Source organism: Hirundo rustica, chromosome 5 (assembly GCF_015227805.2).
Source record: "Hirundo rustica isolate bHirRus1 chromosome 5, bHirRus1.pri.v3, whole genome shotgun sequence".
Taxonomy (NCBI): Eukaryota; Metazoa; Chordata; class Aves; order Passeriformes; family Hirundinidae; genus Hirundo; species Hirundo rustica.
In genome coordinates, this window is record NC_053454.1 from 25674360 (window position 1) to 25691094 (window position 16735).

Consider the following 16735-nt stretch of genomic DNA (forward strand, 5'->3'; position numbering starts at 1 on the left):
TGCCTTGGCAAGATGGTCCACTTCAATACTTCAGAGAAATGTGAGTATTTCCTTCTTTGAAGTCAGATCTAAACCAGCTGTTTCTTAACTAAAGGTCTCACTCGTGTCTCATGAAGAATATGTTATACTCATAGGACAGCAGAAATAAAATTTTTGGTTTTGAAAAATTATCTTTCCTTAGAGCAGGAATTGGGGCTTGAGGATTTACTTTCTTCTTGATCCTTTTTCTTTGCTAATATTTCATCACTTTTTGAATCTTCATATTGTAGATTTTCTTTGAGCCATTGTATCTATTTATTACTGATTCAATTTTCCATTTCAAGTCATCCTGGTATTATTCACTGTCTCCTTATATATAAAAATTCATGTCTGTTCACTACATTCACTGAAACATGTTTTCAATCAGGACTTTGTATATGACATCTGTTACTGCACATAAACACTCAAAAATACACAGGAACTGTCTAGTGCTATTTTACAGATACCTTTAACAGACAATTTTGCTAGTTTGAAACCCTACCCAATGTATTACACCTCTCGGCCATTTCACTTTCTTGTTGCTCTAAATTAGTTCTACTTCACCTTGAATTAGTGTGCTATCAATTTTATGGTAGACTGGAGCTGACACTGAGTACTTACATTGCATAGGAAAGCCTCACAAACTGTTTCTCACAACAAGTTGACTATCTGCCATTAGGAACTATATGCTCAGCATTTTGCTTATCAAAAAATTACACCATAAAATCATTATTATAACTAATGGTTAAATTGCAGCTATTGGAAGATTAATAACTGGTAGAAAGGACAAAATGAAAGAAAAAATTACTCATTTCTTTTGCTGTTTCAGACTTTTTCAAGTAACACAGACCCTGTGTATTCCTCAGTTTTTCTGCTAAACAGTAACACTTATATCAATTCCCTTAGAAAAAAACCAAACTGGCAGACAGAGAACACTATTTATGTGGGCAAACATTTGCAACATTATCACACTCTCTAATTTTTGTGTTCTCTTTTGACATGATTTGACTATACATGTTTTTCATTAGCTGGATCTCCAAGGTTGTGTGGTTCAAGTCACGACTTCACTTAAATGGACCATACCCAGATTTAAAAACTGAAGACTGAATTATGACTCAGTCATATCCGAAGACAGATTTCACAACAGCGTGGGTTTTCGTACACAATTAGTCTGCTGGATTCTGAGGGGTTGCAAGCCAAGTCATGGCAACATTTAAAACAAAAGACGTGTGATTTCAAACATTTTATGAATAAATCACTTCACCCACTGAACATCACCTCTACTTTATTTTGAAGTGAAGATTCTAATCTTCTGTATCTTTTTGACAAGCAACTATTTCCAAAACTACATCTGGAATAGCCTTTGTGAGTCATGTTAAACTCCTTAGGCTAAAGAGGCACTATCAAAAAGGAAGTGTATTAAGAGGATAGAACAACTCCCGCAAGATGTGAAAGACAGGAATGCAAACTCAGGAAACAACACCAATTTCAATGAAAGCATCTCTGATAGGTTTATTGAGAGGATTCTGAATGTCCTTCCAGGTGGGTTTCTCAATAACTTTGCTTCAAAAATTACTCTGAAACTAACTTCTTAAACGTGTAAAACTGAAACATTTCTTAAAAGCTGCAGAATGGCAAAGTTCCTTGTGCAACTATAATTTGACATCTCCACTCAGGTGCATTATAAAAATTTAGCATAAAAGCTGAGTCATAGACTACCTACAGGATCGTTCACTCAGAGGTCCTAGCAGCTGCTATTTTCTCTTAGCATATTTACCTGCTTTTGTTGATATAATTAAGTGGATTAAAACAAAATTGAAGCATGCCAGTGGAGGATTGCTTATACAAACTCACACATAGCCATACAACATTCTTACACAATTAAACCTATTATGGACTTTGTGTAACAGATATTAACTCAAATGTATGCTGATATCTTCCTGTTCAAAGCCTTCAAACAAAAATTCTCATTAGCTATGTAAACAAGATCAATGTGATCAGTCAGCTTTTCCTCCTAAATACTTCAAAAGCCTCAATTTACTCTAAAAAGTAAGGGGTTTATAACATCTTATTATTTTAATAAATTTAGCTGTTATAACACTGAGGATCTCTCAAGGGAAGGCATTTCCTCAACTTTCTGGAAATTAATTAATTTAATATACTTCTATAAAGAGGATTAATGCAAATACTCAAGCTATTATTTCTGTTTTAAGGGCAGCATGATAGCACATGGGTATGAGAATCCATAAGCTTCAAATTTATTCCCAGCATAAAAAGTCAAAATAAGCCATGTACATAGGCCTTCAGGATCCTATATAGCCTGCCTATTTTTCAAAGTCTTTTGATGAAATTTAATTATTTCATAGAGTGCAAAAAATATTAGAAAGCATCAATCAATGAGTCTGTATGCATTATGCAGTAACAGGCTGATCCACTATGAACTTCTGTAATGATTTTGAATCTTCAAATTTTACATTAATTTTGGCTTTGAAATACATCCTTTTTTTTTCTTCTTTTTTTTCTTTTCTTTAGAAATTTGAAAACATTGCAGTTTAACTTTCATTGTCTTCTTAAATAGTGGAATCCAATGCAGGTGAGATGCTATAAATAAAGATCCACTCCATTTTAGTAACTGACCTTTGACCCATTCTTAGTGTCTTCCAGTGCTGAGGGAGAATTCACTAGATTAAATCATTAATCATAACCAGCAGCTATGAAGACAGATCTCTCTTACAACAAATAAAGTACCAGTGTTGAGTGTGGTGATCAGAGGAAACAAACTATTACTACCCAAAAGGACAAAGTTGCTACTGGGAATGTTTTAGAAGTCATTTAGCTCAGCACATCTAGTTTAAGGTGTTCTTCCACCACTGGTATTACTTTTCATGCTTTCTCAGCAGTGTTGCTGGACAGGGTTTTTTTAAGGCTGATTTTTAAGTCATATTGCAAAGATCTCATCCATCCACTCGAGAAGGAGGAAGTTGCATAACACCTTTATGTAAGCAGTCCCTTATTACAAAAACTATGGGTAAGCACGCAAAAAAAGCCTTACTGCACTTCAACTTCCCATTTTCCCTTTCCACACAGATTTTAGTTGTACTTTCAAACTTTTTCTCTGCCAGAAAGTAGTATATAGATACTGTAATATATTATCTTAAAAGAGCAGAACTAGATGATCTTATATCCAGTTGCTGAAATTAAATACAGCTTTTAAAAAGAATGTATTTTTACCATCACACATGGTTTCACTGCAGTAAGACATAGAAGAACATTCCTGAAGAGCAACAGTATTGTGGTAGTGTTCAGAAATCCCTGTACCTAACTACACAAACACCGAATATGCTCTCTGCCTAGAAACTTAATCTCCTTCAAGTGTTAATGAAAACAATGTTTATAAATACATGAAAGATAAATGGGAAACAGACGTAAGTTTAAATATCAGAGAAAAGCTATGTAATGACAGCTCACTGGATGACAAAGATTAGTGCTTGTAACTCCCTCTTGTTCCTTCTTGTAATGCACTGTTATAATTATTGCTCCCTTGGCTGTGAGCTGCCAACAGACTCTCAACAATACCTAAGAATAGACATCTAGGCATCACAGGAGTGTCATTTCCTCTGCACTGTGTAAACAACATTTGTCAAATTAAGCGTTACATACATTAGGAACAATTGCTTCACAAAACAAAGAGAGAACAACAAATGAAAAGCTATGATCAGATATAGAACCACTGACGTTAGAATGAACCAGCTGTAACTGATGGGAGGAAATAACGGGGATGTCAGTAACGACTGTTGACAGCATTTGTGGATGTTTTGTCATACTGTATGTCCTAGCAAACCATAGCCCCCCCCAAAAAAGCACTACAGCATATGGACATATTTGCATCCATTACCACCAGAGGCTTTCCACAGTGACTCTTCTGCTTCAGTACCTTTCTGCTAACCAGATTCCTCTATTCAAGAGACCTAACACAAGCTTGTCACTTTCATTTTTGGTATCTGCACTCAGCACATACAAAGGAACTTCCCCCTACTATGATCTTTTCTCTAGATCTCACTGACAGGAGTCGTGGAGGGAAGGCAGGGAAGGGGCTGGGTTGAGAAGGGAAGATGTTAATAACCACTTTTTGCAGATCTGATACTCCTTAAAATAAATTATTCTTGGCTGTGAAATATATGTGTTTGCCAGCAATAATTGGATGCTCCAAAAAGGACAGTAATCACAAAAATCATTTAGTTGCCTACAAGGGGAAAAAAAAAAGAAAAAAAAAAAGAAAAAAAAAGTATTCTTGTTTTAAAGAAGAAACTGGAAGTTAAATAGTTAAATTAGGACAACTGAGGTTTACCAAACTGGACTTAACCAACCAGCACACTGTCAATCCACTTTTATTGTTCTTCCTCTGGTTGCCACTCTGACTGCAGTCACTGCATTTTCAATGACATCCATGGCACACTCTGGAGACATGATTATTAAAACTGAAGTCAGATTCTAAGATAATCTTACATCACTTGCAGTCTAACATTGGACTTTTTTCCCACCAGTCCGCAGGGGCAAGAATATTTCCCACCACAAAATAAGATTTTAAAATACTAATAAATGAACCACTGTCACCTCCAAGATATAAAACAGGATATCAAAATCCAGTTCAGATTTGACATTATGAATTAATGGGAGAAGGTTGCTGCTATGGGGAAAACAAAACAAAACAAAACCAAAAAAAAAAAAAGAGGGAAGGGAAGGGAAGGGAAGGGAAGGGAAGGGAAGGGAAGGGAAGGGAAGGGAAGGGAGGGGAAGGGAAGGGAAGGGAAGGGAAGGGAAGGGAAGGGAAGGGAAGGGAAGGGAAGGGAAGGGAAGGGAAGGGAAGGGAAGGGAAGGGAAGGGAAGGGAAGGGAAGGGAAGGGAAGGGAAGGGAAGGGAAGGGAAGGGAAGGGAAGGGAAGGGAAGGGAAGGGAAGGGAAGGGAAGGGAAGGGAAGGGAAGGGAAGGGAAGGGAAGGGAAGGGAAGGGAAGGGAAGGGAAGGGAAGGGAAGGGAAGGGAAGGGAAGGGGGGACCATAAAGAAAACCCCTGACTCTTGAATCTCAAAGTATTTTGGTTGTCACTGAAAACCAGAGCAAAAACACGTCTTCAGAAAAGAAACGGAAAAGAAATTTTAAAAATTTTATCCTTTCATCATTTTACTTATTTGATTGTTTCAAGAGCTTTGCACTTTTGATACGCACAACTCACTCTCAACAAGTTTGTGAAAGTCAAATTCCAAACAAGGCAGAATAAGTGAAGCAACAGAGAAAAGGCCTGTTCTGTTGTTGAACATTTAAGTACACCAATGCATTGCCTAAACCCACTTTTCCTATTTTGTTCAATAATTTTTAGAGAAAACAGGTAGTGTAAGGCTGTTTGTCATCAGATTCCATAAGCAGAACAATTTTAATACTGAGCAGAGGTGCTGTAACTAATAATGCACACAGTTAAACAGGGTTAATTGAAAATAGCTTTTGGTAGGCTAACAAAAATATGTACACAGGTGCATTTGTTTTAAACTACTCACCAGTCTAAAGGTCAGTCTCACTCCACTGTTACCTGTGCAGCCCTTCCTCCCCACTAATCCTATCCATGTAATCATCTCTATACCTTTATTCTGGGTTAATTTTCTGTCACTTTAGTGAGCTTAATTACCCATTCCAGGTGTCATTGTGATGCACTGGAAGTGGCAGGCATATATTGCCTGGAGTGAGACTGCACCTTTCATTGGCAATTGAATTTTTGACCAGTTCTCACAGAATTTCTTTCATGAGTATCCTATTCCTTCTAACCTGCAGAGTTTTCAACTTCCTGGTCTTGTTATGTTGTTTAAAACACTTATTCAATTGTCATATTCTCTTCCACTGAATTTCACAGTGGAGGAACTGGAAATAAGAAAAGAAAACAAGGAGAAAGAAATCTATCTTCTTTCTTTCCCCTTCCAGAAACATCAAATATTGTGTACAAATGTTAAAAAAATATTCCTTTTTGACTTTTTGTGTCATGTTTTGATTTTAGCTCTGCTAAACTCACTGATCCTTTTTCAAACCAAACTCAATTTAAAAGTTCATGCACATTATACTAATGCTGTGAAATTATGTAAATACAGAAAAAATATATGCTCCTTAAGCTTCCAGAATAGTTTATGTCACCCTGAACATATCCTGCCAATATAATACCAAAAATATATTAAAAATATTAACTTTGCTAAAGGAAATTTCTAAACAAATATGAAGTTTGACTAATGCCCACCCCAATTTATTAGGCAGAAAAACTCTGGACAGGCTTCTTTAGGAAAATAAGCCTGACTGCCCTAATATCACAGTTTTAGTTTATACAGTGGCAACATTTTTCTAAAAGAGCTCTATTACATTTGGCTTATCTTGGCAGAAATGTTGTCAATAGCTTTGACAGACAGGAATTTTGCAATGAGGTTATAGGCTTGGTTTGGATTTTTCCTTGTCTGATTAGACAGAGAGTATTTTACCACAATTGGCTGTAGCCACTGATGGATTTTCATTCCCAAATACCTGTCATCACCGTCACTGATGCATTCAGGAAGAGCAAGACTACAGCCAAACAGCATGATGTGTTGATAGCAGTTGAGGCGATTGAGGTAACTGAAGAACTTCAGGAACTTTTCCATTTCAATACTTTTGATAATGGAAAGAACTGAAGTTACAGTGGTGTAGTTATATGGTAGCATTTGGCACTGGCTGTTGGTGATATTTCTGCAGGCACCTGTGAAATCAAAACAATATATTTAGAAGAATAGTATGACCATTGAATACAAAGCATGTATTGAATTGACTCATCAGTATATATAATATATAAGCAATGCTGGTATCTCACAGGTAAGACTACATTCAATAATGCTATCATAATACTGTCAAATAATAAACAAAAAATTGAACCAGAGAAGCTTAGTTTGGAAAACCAAATAAGCTCCTGGATATTTTCACAATCCTCTGACTTTGTACAAAACTGGAATAGAAATAAAACCAAACCAGTTTCTTTTTGACACAGCCTGGATACAATAAAATTCAGTTGAAGCTGAGAATGGAGGTTGCACTCAAGAAAATGGGTTCTGAAGCTGCTTTGGTTTTGGTGTTCCCATAAAGTTTCTCTTTTCGCTACCATTCTACTTTCACAAGTAGAAACTTCATTAAGTAAAATTTCATCAAAATTATTCATGAGATCATTTCATATCTCCTGAGGCACAACTGCAAGATCATCCCTGCCACGGCACGTGGTAAGAAGCACTGACATTTTTGGCTGAGATCACATGCATGGACTGCTTTAGACATTTTAAAATTCACACAGTCCTGACAGAGAAGGGAACAGTTCCTTGGAGCTATCTGTGGTACTCACTGGCTGGACAGCAGAGCAATGAGTTCAAAATTCGTGGAAATTTGTGGCAATTATATAATAATGTTTAAAACAAAAAAGAGACTAAACCCAGGACCTCTCCTTGCAACAGAGCAAGCACACAAAGAGTGTAAATAGTCTCTCTCCATCATTCTCATAGACCCCCTTCAGGTACTGTAAGACTGCAATTATGGGGAATATAAACTACTTCTGGCAATACCTACAGAAAGGTAAGAAGAGCACTGAATGGGAGTAACAACATGTGAAAACACTGTTGATCAGAACAGCATGGCTCCTAATTACATGGGTCATTTCTGACATTCATCTGAATTAAGCTTTCTGTTTATCACCAGCAATTGCCAAATAGGTGGAACAGGTAAAAAAAGTGCTTTACTCTACTCTAACAATTGCAGTGCAAGTCTACAATTTCATATTCAGTCCTGCTGAAAGTAATTTAAGCAGCACATTTTCCCTTTCCCACTCTCCTCTTCAGATTGTTCCTATGGCCTGCATCTGCACAAAATACACTGAGCTAGCAGGCTGAGCTGACAGGAAATAAGCACCACCTTTTCTCCCAAAAGACAGAGTTTCTGGCAGCCCCAAAGAAAAGCAAATAGGACTTTAGCTAAGCTTAATCACTCTTTTTAGTTTTAAAAAACTGAGCCATGCCTGTAATGATAATAAGGCCATATTTCCTCATCCCAGAAGTGATTGGTGCTTCTGGAATTACGAGGCTATGCAATGAGCTAGCTCTGCACATTAGCCTGCTTCCCTTTTTTTGGTGAGCACAGGGTGAAAGGAGAGAAAGAGGGGAAAAAACAACTATTTCACTTGAATCAAATAATTGGGTTGAATAGCTTTTTACCAAAAATATTTTTTTTTCCAGGACAGAAGAATGGGTGGGGCAGAGCAGTGGCAGGAACCAGAGAGTAAGATCAGAGCTGTTCACAGCAGTGGAAGCAGTGATTATACACAAAGTGTCATTATTTCCCAGCAACATAAAGCCCTTTGAAAGGGTTAGGAATACTTGGTTTGCTCCATCAGAGTCAATTCCAGTCTAATGAGAAATAAAAAAATACCTTTCCTATAAATAAATAAATAAATAAATAAATAAATAAATAAATAAATAAATAAATAAATAAATAAGATGTAACTCTTCATTCTTAATTCATTCATTTTCTCATCTGCACTATAGAAACAAATCTGGGGTCCTTCAGGCATCTAAAATGTAATGCAGTTGAATGATGTCTCAGTTAAAGCTAACATAAACCTGCCTAGATCCTAGCCAGGCTATGTTTTTAACAGGATTTTCATAGAAGATACGCAAAACATGCCTCTGTCTCAGGTATGCAAAACATAACATAGTATGTGAAAAGAGCATGGGGCCTGAAAAGAAAAGTAGCTGGCCTGATTTTCATCTCCCAAGTCAAAATTGCTCAAGTTTCAATTAGAAAATTATCTTTTTAATCAGAGTAACTTTTACAGAATATCTTTAAGTAGCTTTCAGAAAATAGAACTGTGTTCAACTTGTAGCAGCAATCACCACCCACTTCATTACAGAACTTAGCTTAGCATGCCCTCAGCACTAATTGCACAGTTGCAGTCCATAATTTCACTGGTAAACCTCCATAAATCCAAGGAAAAATGGCAATATTCACCTGAGTCTTCCATAGCAAAAGTTCTACCAACAAGGAATGAAATATTATCTTTAATCCTAAAATGTCTTGAAAATTTCTAAGAATCCCACTAGAAGAAGCAAAAGGAAAGCAAACTCATCCAGCCTAACTTGGGTATGGCAGCATTTTACAGGTTTCCCGACAGAGGAATGACCTACAGCGCATCAATTTTTTACCAATCCCAAGTTGCCATGCTACCTTGACCTTAAAAAAATGTTGTCACTCTCCTCGATTTCATAATTTCCTGTATGAGACATATGAACCTATACAATGCCTTCTTTAGCTCCTCTGTCCTGTTGATGAGTATCTGCTTTGTTGTGGACTTTTACTCCACATGAAAGGACTACAGCATTCCCACCCAGCATCTGATTTTTCCAGCAAAACCTTTTTCCAAAACTCATTACTGTCTTCAAAAAATTTAATTTACTATTACTTCTTTTCATTTACTATGACATCTTGGTGCATTTTTCATTTCAATTAAAACAGAAGATGGACAGATTTTCTTGGCCTCTCTCCAGCTATGAATTTTCTCAGGTACAGTCCACTTGGGACTGAATACCTCATACTGCATTTCAGATGTTTCCTCCGTAATTTTCTTAGGATCTATCCTTTGGAATCCATACAGCAGGGAAATATACAAACTTTTTTCTCTTTTTTTTAAGTATTGTGAGTTAAAATCAATAATTTTGCAACTAATGCATAGTGTCTGCAATTTTTTCACACAATTGCTAACTTGAAAACTCAATTTCCACAACTCACAGCAGCCTCCCTTTCCTGACACAACAGATAATTGCTGTATGTATGCTGGGTGACTCTTCCCTTCTAAACACATTATCAGTTCCTTCCTGGAATTTTTTACACACTCCTGTTTGTTCCCTTCCAGGACACATGCAGAAAACATCAGATAATCCTTATAGAACAGCTCACAGTCCCATTACACTACTGAAGAAAATAGAAAAACGTGCATACGCATTTTGGAGGAAACCCCCAGCATTTCAGCTTGTAGGAAGAGCACTATTTTGGTACTCCTTAGTACCTTGGAAAAGAACACAAGTTAAGGATAACAGATCTTAAGAAATATAAGAAGCTAATTCTATGAGAGTAGACTCATAAAATCAAAGTTGTAGGGTTGTCATACTCAAAAATTTTAACACTACAAGAAAAATAAGGTCTGGAGGAATGGATACTTTTAATTACAATACCTGATACAGAGAAAATAAAGTACTACTAGCATTTCCGTCACAGGAACATTTAGCCAATAGATGGTAATAGATGGTATACAAGGATCTTGTGACCTTGATGGTTACAGCAATGGTAAAAAGTTACCACATCACCCTCCAGCCAAAAGATTTCACTGTATTAACTCCTGTTTTGTCTTTCATGGTTGTAATTTATTTTATTTATAATTAAAATAAAAATAAGATATAATTTTTCTGACTTTATTTCTCTGGGTTTTGCTTCCTCTTGCACGATTTAGTGTAAAACTTGCTTGTTTTTCTCAGCTTTCTCAGTACCAGATGTAGGTGGCAATGGGGGTTCCCGGGCTGGACTCCACGAGGAGAGGCCAGAGCTGCCCATGCCGGGCACAGAGGGTTGCAGCCACCACCCAACAGGTGACCACAGGGCACAGCTGAGCCCTCAGCCATGAGAACAGCACTGCTGGGAGAGCCGCATTCTGCACATGGGAGTGAGTGAGGAAAACAGAAGTGTGAGAAATAATCCTGAGGTGAGGGAAGAAGGGGGCAAGGTGCTTCAGGCATCACAGCAGAAATTTCCTGTGCAGCCCATGGAAGGGACCTGGGATGGAGCAGTTATCCACTCTCCATCTTGCTGAGGGCCCCATGCCAGAGCAAGTGGCCATGTCTTGAAGGAACTGCAGCCTGTGAAGGACCAGTGCTGAAGAAGGCTTATCCTGAGGAACTGCAACCCATCCAGATGGCCCACACAGGAAGGACTGCAGACCATGCAGAGATCCAGCACTGAAGCAGGGAAAATTGTGAGGAGGAAGAAGCAGCTGAGTGGAAATCTTACGGGCTGATCACAACCCCATTCCCCATCCTCCTGTGCTGCTCACAGCAGGGAGGAGGAAGAGGAGTTGGAAATGAAGGAGTGAAGCTGAGCATGTGAAAGAAGGGCAGGATGAGGAAAAGTGTTTTTGTTCTTGTATATTTTTATCACCATCCAGTTCTGGTTTTCATTTGCAATATATTCAATTAATTTTTCCTGGGTCTGTTTTACACCTGATAGCAATTGGTAAGTGATCTCTCTGCCTTTGATTCAACCTAAGACATTTTTCATCTTGTTTCCTGCCTCCCATTGCCCTGTGGAGGGGACAGAGTGAGAGAGAAATGGGGTGGATATCTGGCAGCCCATGAAGTGCAGTCCACCATAGTCCAATAAAACATGTCCTTTCTTTCCAAATTCAATTAGCATGAACATATTAATTGAGAACACTTTTGGAGACACAACTGAGAACTGAAACAAAGTTATTATCAACTCATGCATTGCTACACTGTCTCTTTAAATACTTAACTAGCCTAGATCCCACTTTGCCATGTCATATTTGGAAATTTTTATGTTCTTCTCACTGCATGGAGGCAGCCATGGCAGGGAAGATAAAATCCATGCCAACCAAGCATAACTTAAATAGAGACATCGGACTCAGAGTCATGTGGAAAAAATTCCGTGATGTGGGGAGAGGAAGCCTGAGAGAAGGGGAAATTATAGGTCATCTTTCTGCATGGAAGACTAGACAGAAGCAAGGAAAACACAGGGACACATCAAAGATGCAGTAACAGATTTAGATCATTTGGATAATTCCCACTACAGGATAAAGTTCTCATGAGTCTCAGTGTCAGGCTATATTGACTATATAGGAGTATAAATCAGAGGAAAACTTTACATGGACAGAAAACCAAAACTAAGCTGTGGAAGGGAATAGCTTGAGAAAAATCTAGACTTCAATTTTTTTCAAGTCCGATCAACATCTCTGTATCATTTGTACTATATCCCCCAGTCTAAAACTCTCAGTTCCTCTAAAAAGCACTCTGTTGGTTAATCTGCAGCTGTTGGTGTCAGGACGTATTTTGAGTCACAGTTAAAAGTCAATAAAGAAACATCACAGAGAGTTTGGCCATACTACTCAAAATATACCCATCAATATAAACCACAGTTTTCTTCATACTTTCAGTCTGAATCCAGTTCACTTGACTTTGGTTTTAAAACAGACAGTTAAAGATTTTTTTTTATATTTCTTTTTCTGCTTTCCTTTAATATTTACCCTTCAAGACTCCTAAAAATGCTTATCTTTTAGACATCCATCCTGAATTTGTAATTGTAAATAGTGAGACAATTAAAGCATTTCATTTCTTTGACAATTTCAAGCTCTTCAGTGTCTAAATGATTCTTCCCATCTATTGGAGACCCCTGCTGTCTCCTCCCCAGAGTCTGTCATATTCTGGACACAGTGGGAATTACTGTTTATACGACATGACCTCCCATGTCATTATACTTCCTTTTATATTCCACCTTTACCTTCTTTTCACTTTCTGTATTGCAAGGTCAGCTTCATCCTATAACTTCTACAACCTTGTATTTTTAATGCAGCTCTTATTTTCAGATAGAGCTTTTATATCCCTATTTGTATACTTTCTCCTCTACCCAGGATCTCAAATGCGATCTACCAATTATGACATATAACGAGTGCATATTACCTTTCAATCATGAGTGCAATTTACTCTTCAACACATCCCACCTTGCTTGTAATTCTTTGTTATTTTCTGCTACTTTTATTTTATCCAGATTTTCTGCACTTTATGGCTTGTGGTTTGGGTAAGATTTTTGAAAAGTATTTACACAAGAATTTTAGAAATACTTACAAGGATGTAAGCTATTCAGATACATATAATTTCAGCCTCTTTTAAAACTTATAGTGCACTGGGGGTGCTTTTTCTGGACTAATATCTTAGTTCTAAAGAACCTTTTAGTGGGCTCTTTTCTAAAGACATTTTTATGTCACTTGACCCTCAGTTCCATTTTTTTCCCCCGTGGAATGCTGAAACATTTAGAACACAAATACTGCAAATGTACCTTCATCTAAATAACAAGTTAAACACTTATTTTAATCAGACTACCTCGTCATCCTACCAAAATCTAAATGAATCACACATGTTTTATGTGCAGTTAAAATTGTAGATGTTAACAAAAGCATTACAAATATAGACTGTTCTTAACTTTATTTTCCTACATATTTTGAATCACTAACTGAATATTTGAGACTGCCATACCAAGATTTAGCATCTTTCATTGTATATCCAAAATGATACATCCAGTTCTAAAAGGCATCTATCTCATTAGAAGTGCACTGTTTTAGTAAGCATTAGTTGGATGCCTTGAATCAGTGGTCAGAGGTCTGTGAAAAGTTGCAGAACCTCTCTTTCAGACCATGGGTAATTAAAGGAATTCTTATGTTTAGCACTGTTCTCAAGATCCTGATAGAAGAAACAGCTTAAAACTCTTTATATCCTTGCGTGTACGGATAAAAGTTAGCCATAGACTACATGGACAAATTTTTTCAGAACTTCAGAGCAGCAGCAAACCCTATTCAAATAAACAGGGGAGGTATATGCCAAATGACTTTTCAAAAGCTATAACTTTGGCTTATTTTGAATTTCAATCTTGAGGGTAGACAGCATCTCTGTTGAGAGCATCTTTTAAGCACGTGCTGAATTGCTGTCTGAATAGGAATGAAGTTAGCATATGTTCAAGTGTTGTTCTAAATAGTTGCCTTCCTTTTTTAAATATGTCACTCTCTTGACATCTGTAGCTCCTTGAGATTTAATGTGAACCAAGACACACTGTCACCATAACACTGGAAAAATAAAACATTTGCTAAAGAGACATCTGTAAATGAAGAAGGTTCCAAATTCTTGATGACAAGGAAAGTGAAGTGAAAGAAATTGAAGTAACACAATGAATGAAGAAGAGCTGAATGTCTGCTCATCATGGTTCCTGCTAGGATTCTCTTCAACTGCACATTTTCCGTCTGTATTTATCCAGGTACATTTGCACAAAATCAAAGCAGTATTTTAAACTTCCACTCAAACTGATGCTTAAAAAGGAACATCATGTACAAAACACATGTCAACTGCCTCTGATTAGCTCAAAACTTCTAGAATAACAGACACAATTCACTTGTGCAACTCTATTAAAGAAGTACTAAATGATAACTGCATAAGAGTCATTTCAATGATACCATGAATAAAAAAGAAGTTGTAGTCGGTAAGAAGCTTATAAAATACAAACCACATGATTCAAAAGCATTTATTTCTTAAGGTTTCTTTACTGATGTACATCAGACAATGTTTCATTGTTCTACAACTAAAGCACAGGTCCTCCTATAGAAATAAATAATTCCTTTATTATATATTCAACTAAAAAAAAAAGGCATAAAGAGCTGTAGTTTCAAGATTAAAATTAATCTCTAATTTTTAAAGATGGCAACTTACTGAAAAATAAATGATTCTACAGCTATCTTTCTCTGAACTGATGCCAACTACTACCAGTTATTTGCCAAAAGAAATCAAGAGACCTTGTTTTTGCTGAGAAAAAAGAGTTTGCTTTATTGCTGTCTCCCATTTATATATGTTCTCTGTTTAAAACAAACAAACAAACAAACAAACGAAACCCCACCCCACTAAAATGATAAGGAGTTGTTTATCACTATCCAAATTTGTAACATCCTCATAGAACAACAAACCCACTGCTGACAGAATGACCACTTCCATGACACTTCTTGTTTCCTTTGCAACTGAAAAACTATATAGTTCTACCATGGAAATATAGAGCTAATACTTAAAAGCATCCATTAAGGACTGACAAAGTGAAGGAAAAGGCAAATTAACTCCATACTCTGGTGTATGCACAGTATTACAAACAACTGTCAACAGCAAGGTTCCTGTTTCTAATAGCATCTCCTGACACGATCAAAATGTTCTTGAGGGGTTGACCAGTATTTCTCTTTCAAGAGGGCTACCACAGCCAATAAAATACTGTTGCTAAATACTGTGTCTGTGGACAATACAAAAGCAAAAGTGTGTGCAAACAGCAATACCACCATTACCAAAAGGGATGAAGGGATGGAAAACAATGTAAAAAGAAGCCCCTATTCTAGCTGTGAAAAATATGCATTTCTCATTTGCTAGAACAGAGATCCTCTACAGCATACTGCAAAATGGAAACATGGATTAAGAAGCAGTTAAGTAAAAGCAAGGCAGAATAAGTGAAGGTTTCTTTCATTTTAGGTGATAGTGGGTATAAATGATCCTGCAGACTTTGGGAAATTATCAGAAGCAATTTACAAATAAAACAAGTAATGTCTTGATTCCTAACAAAAGGCTTAAGAGGAGTGCATTTATAGAGCTTTAATACAGCACAAAGACATAATCTGAAGACAAAGAGTAGTAAGTTTGTTGCATTTACTTTTGGGTAGACATTTCACAAACTCCTGTCTCGTGAGGTCTCAGTAACAGAGATGATAGGCTAAAGATACAAGAAAGGTACTTCCCAAGTAAGTTTCTAACAGAAGGTCATGACTTTTCTTAAGTCAACTGACACAGTCAGAAAAACATTTCACAAGACAATTGAACTGATGCAATGGTGCAATTTTGCTTCTTTCCAACCATGTGTGCTTGACATTTCCTTTGAAACAACTTTTGTGCCAAACCACCCAAGAGCTAACTTAGCCAGTGTTAGAGTTGAGTCAGCTCACTGAGCAAACAAATGCCATAAAAAGTATTCAGCACTGTATGGTTTAGAGTAAAGGGAATGGGGACACCTTCTCAATATCACCAACCTTTAAATGAAGCCCATCTGACTCATAATAGTTTATGTGGGGAAGAGGAAAACAAACTTTTGAACAGCAAATATCATCCATAGATCTGAAACACAAGTCAGGCACCAGGAACTGAGAACAACTGCTCTGCATTTAATTTCATTCAGCTAATAAATTATACAACCTGAAAGGAATGAGTGATTGTTAACTCCCCCTCGTGATCCACAGGTACCAAAGGGAGAGGTGGTGAGGCTACTGACCACCTGCAGTAGAGAGAAAAACAATTCATTATCTCTCAGGTCATAGAGAGTGGATTAGCCATGAGGGACATACAACTCATATTTTAGATCAGAGGTGAAGTGTTATCACAGTTAGAATGGAACACCACACCCAGGCTGCCCCAGTCACTTCTTGCTCAGAGCAAGTCTTAAATCCTAACTCAGCTATTCTCTTGACCAAAGAATATTGCAAAAGGCTGGACACTGATGAAGTGTCCAGCCCCACTTCCCTCAGCAAGTTGCTTCCAGATGCTGCTCTTCTTGACTGAAGCACATACTTCTTTAATCCCTTGGTCAGGCACAGCTGAGAGCAGGTAAGCTCAAGAGCCAAAGCTCGGGCTGAACATTTACCCCTCCTGCAAGCAGGCCTGTGTTCCAGATCTGGTATTTTGATTTGTCATTTCCTAATTATGGAATTCTTTACTGAAATTGGAGACATATTTCTAAGAGTCCACTATTAAACAAAAGGCACATATCGAAAGTAATTTTACAGTTAGAGCTGTCATTAGAGGCTACTTTCCATGTTGCATTAAGTTGGACA

The 16735-nt window shown here is 37.2% G+C and overlaps 1 protein-coding gene across 1 annotated transcript in view; it reads right to left on the minus strand.

The window, feature by feature from the left end:
- CORIN (corin, serine peptidase) overlaps positions 1–16735 on the minus strand; it is a 128946-nt gene that overhangs the window by 77213 nt on the left and 34998 nt on the right. The window contains exon 4 of the mRNA XM_040063914.1: positions 6571–6781. Within this exon, the coding sequence (XP_039919848.1) occupies positions 6571–6781 (211 nt within the window). The remainder of the gene's footprint in view (positions 1–6570; positions 6782–16735) is intronic.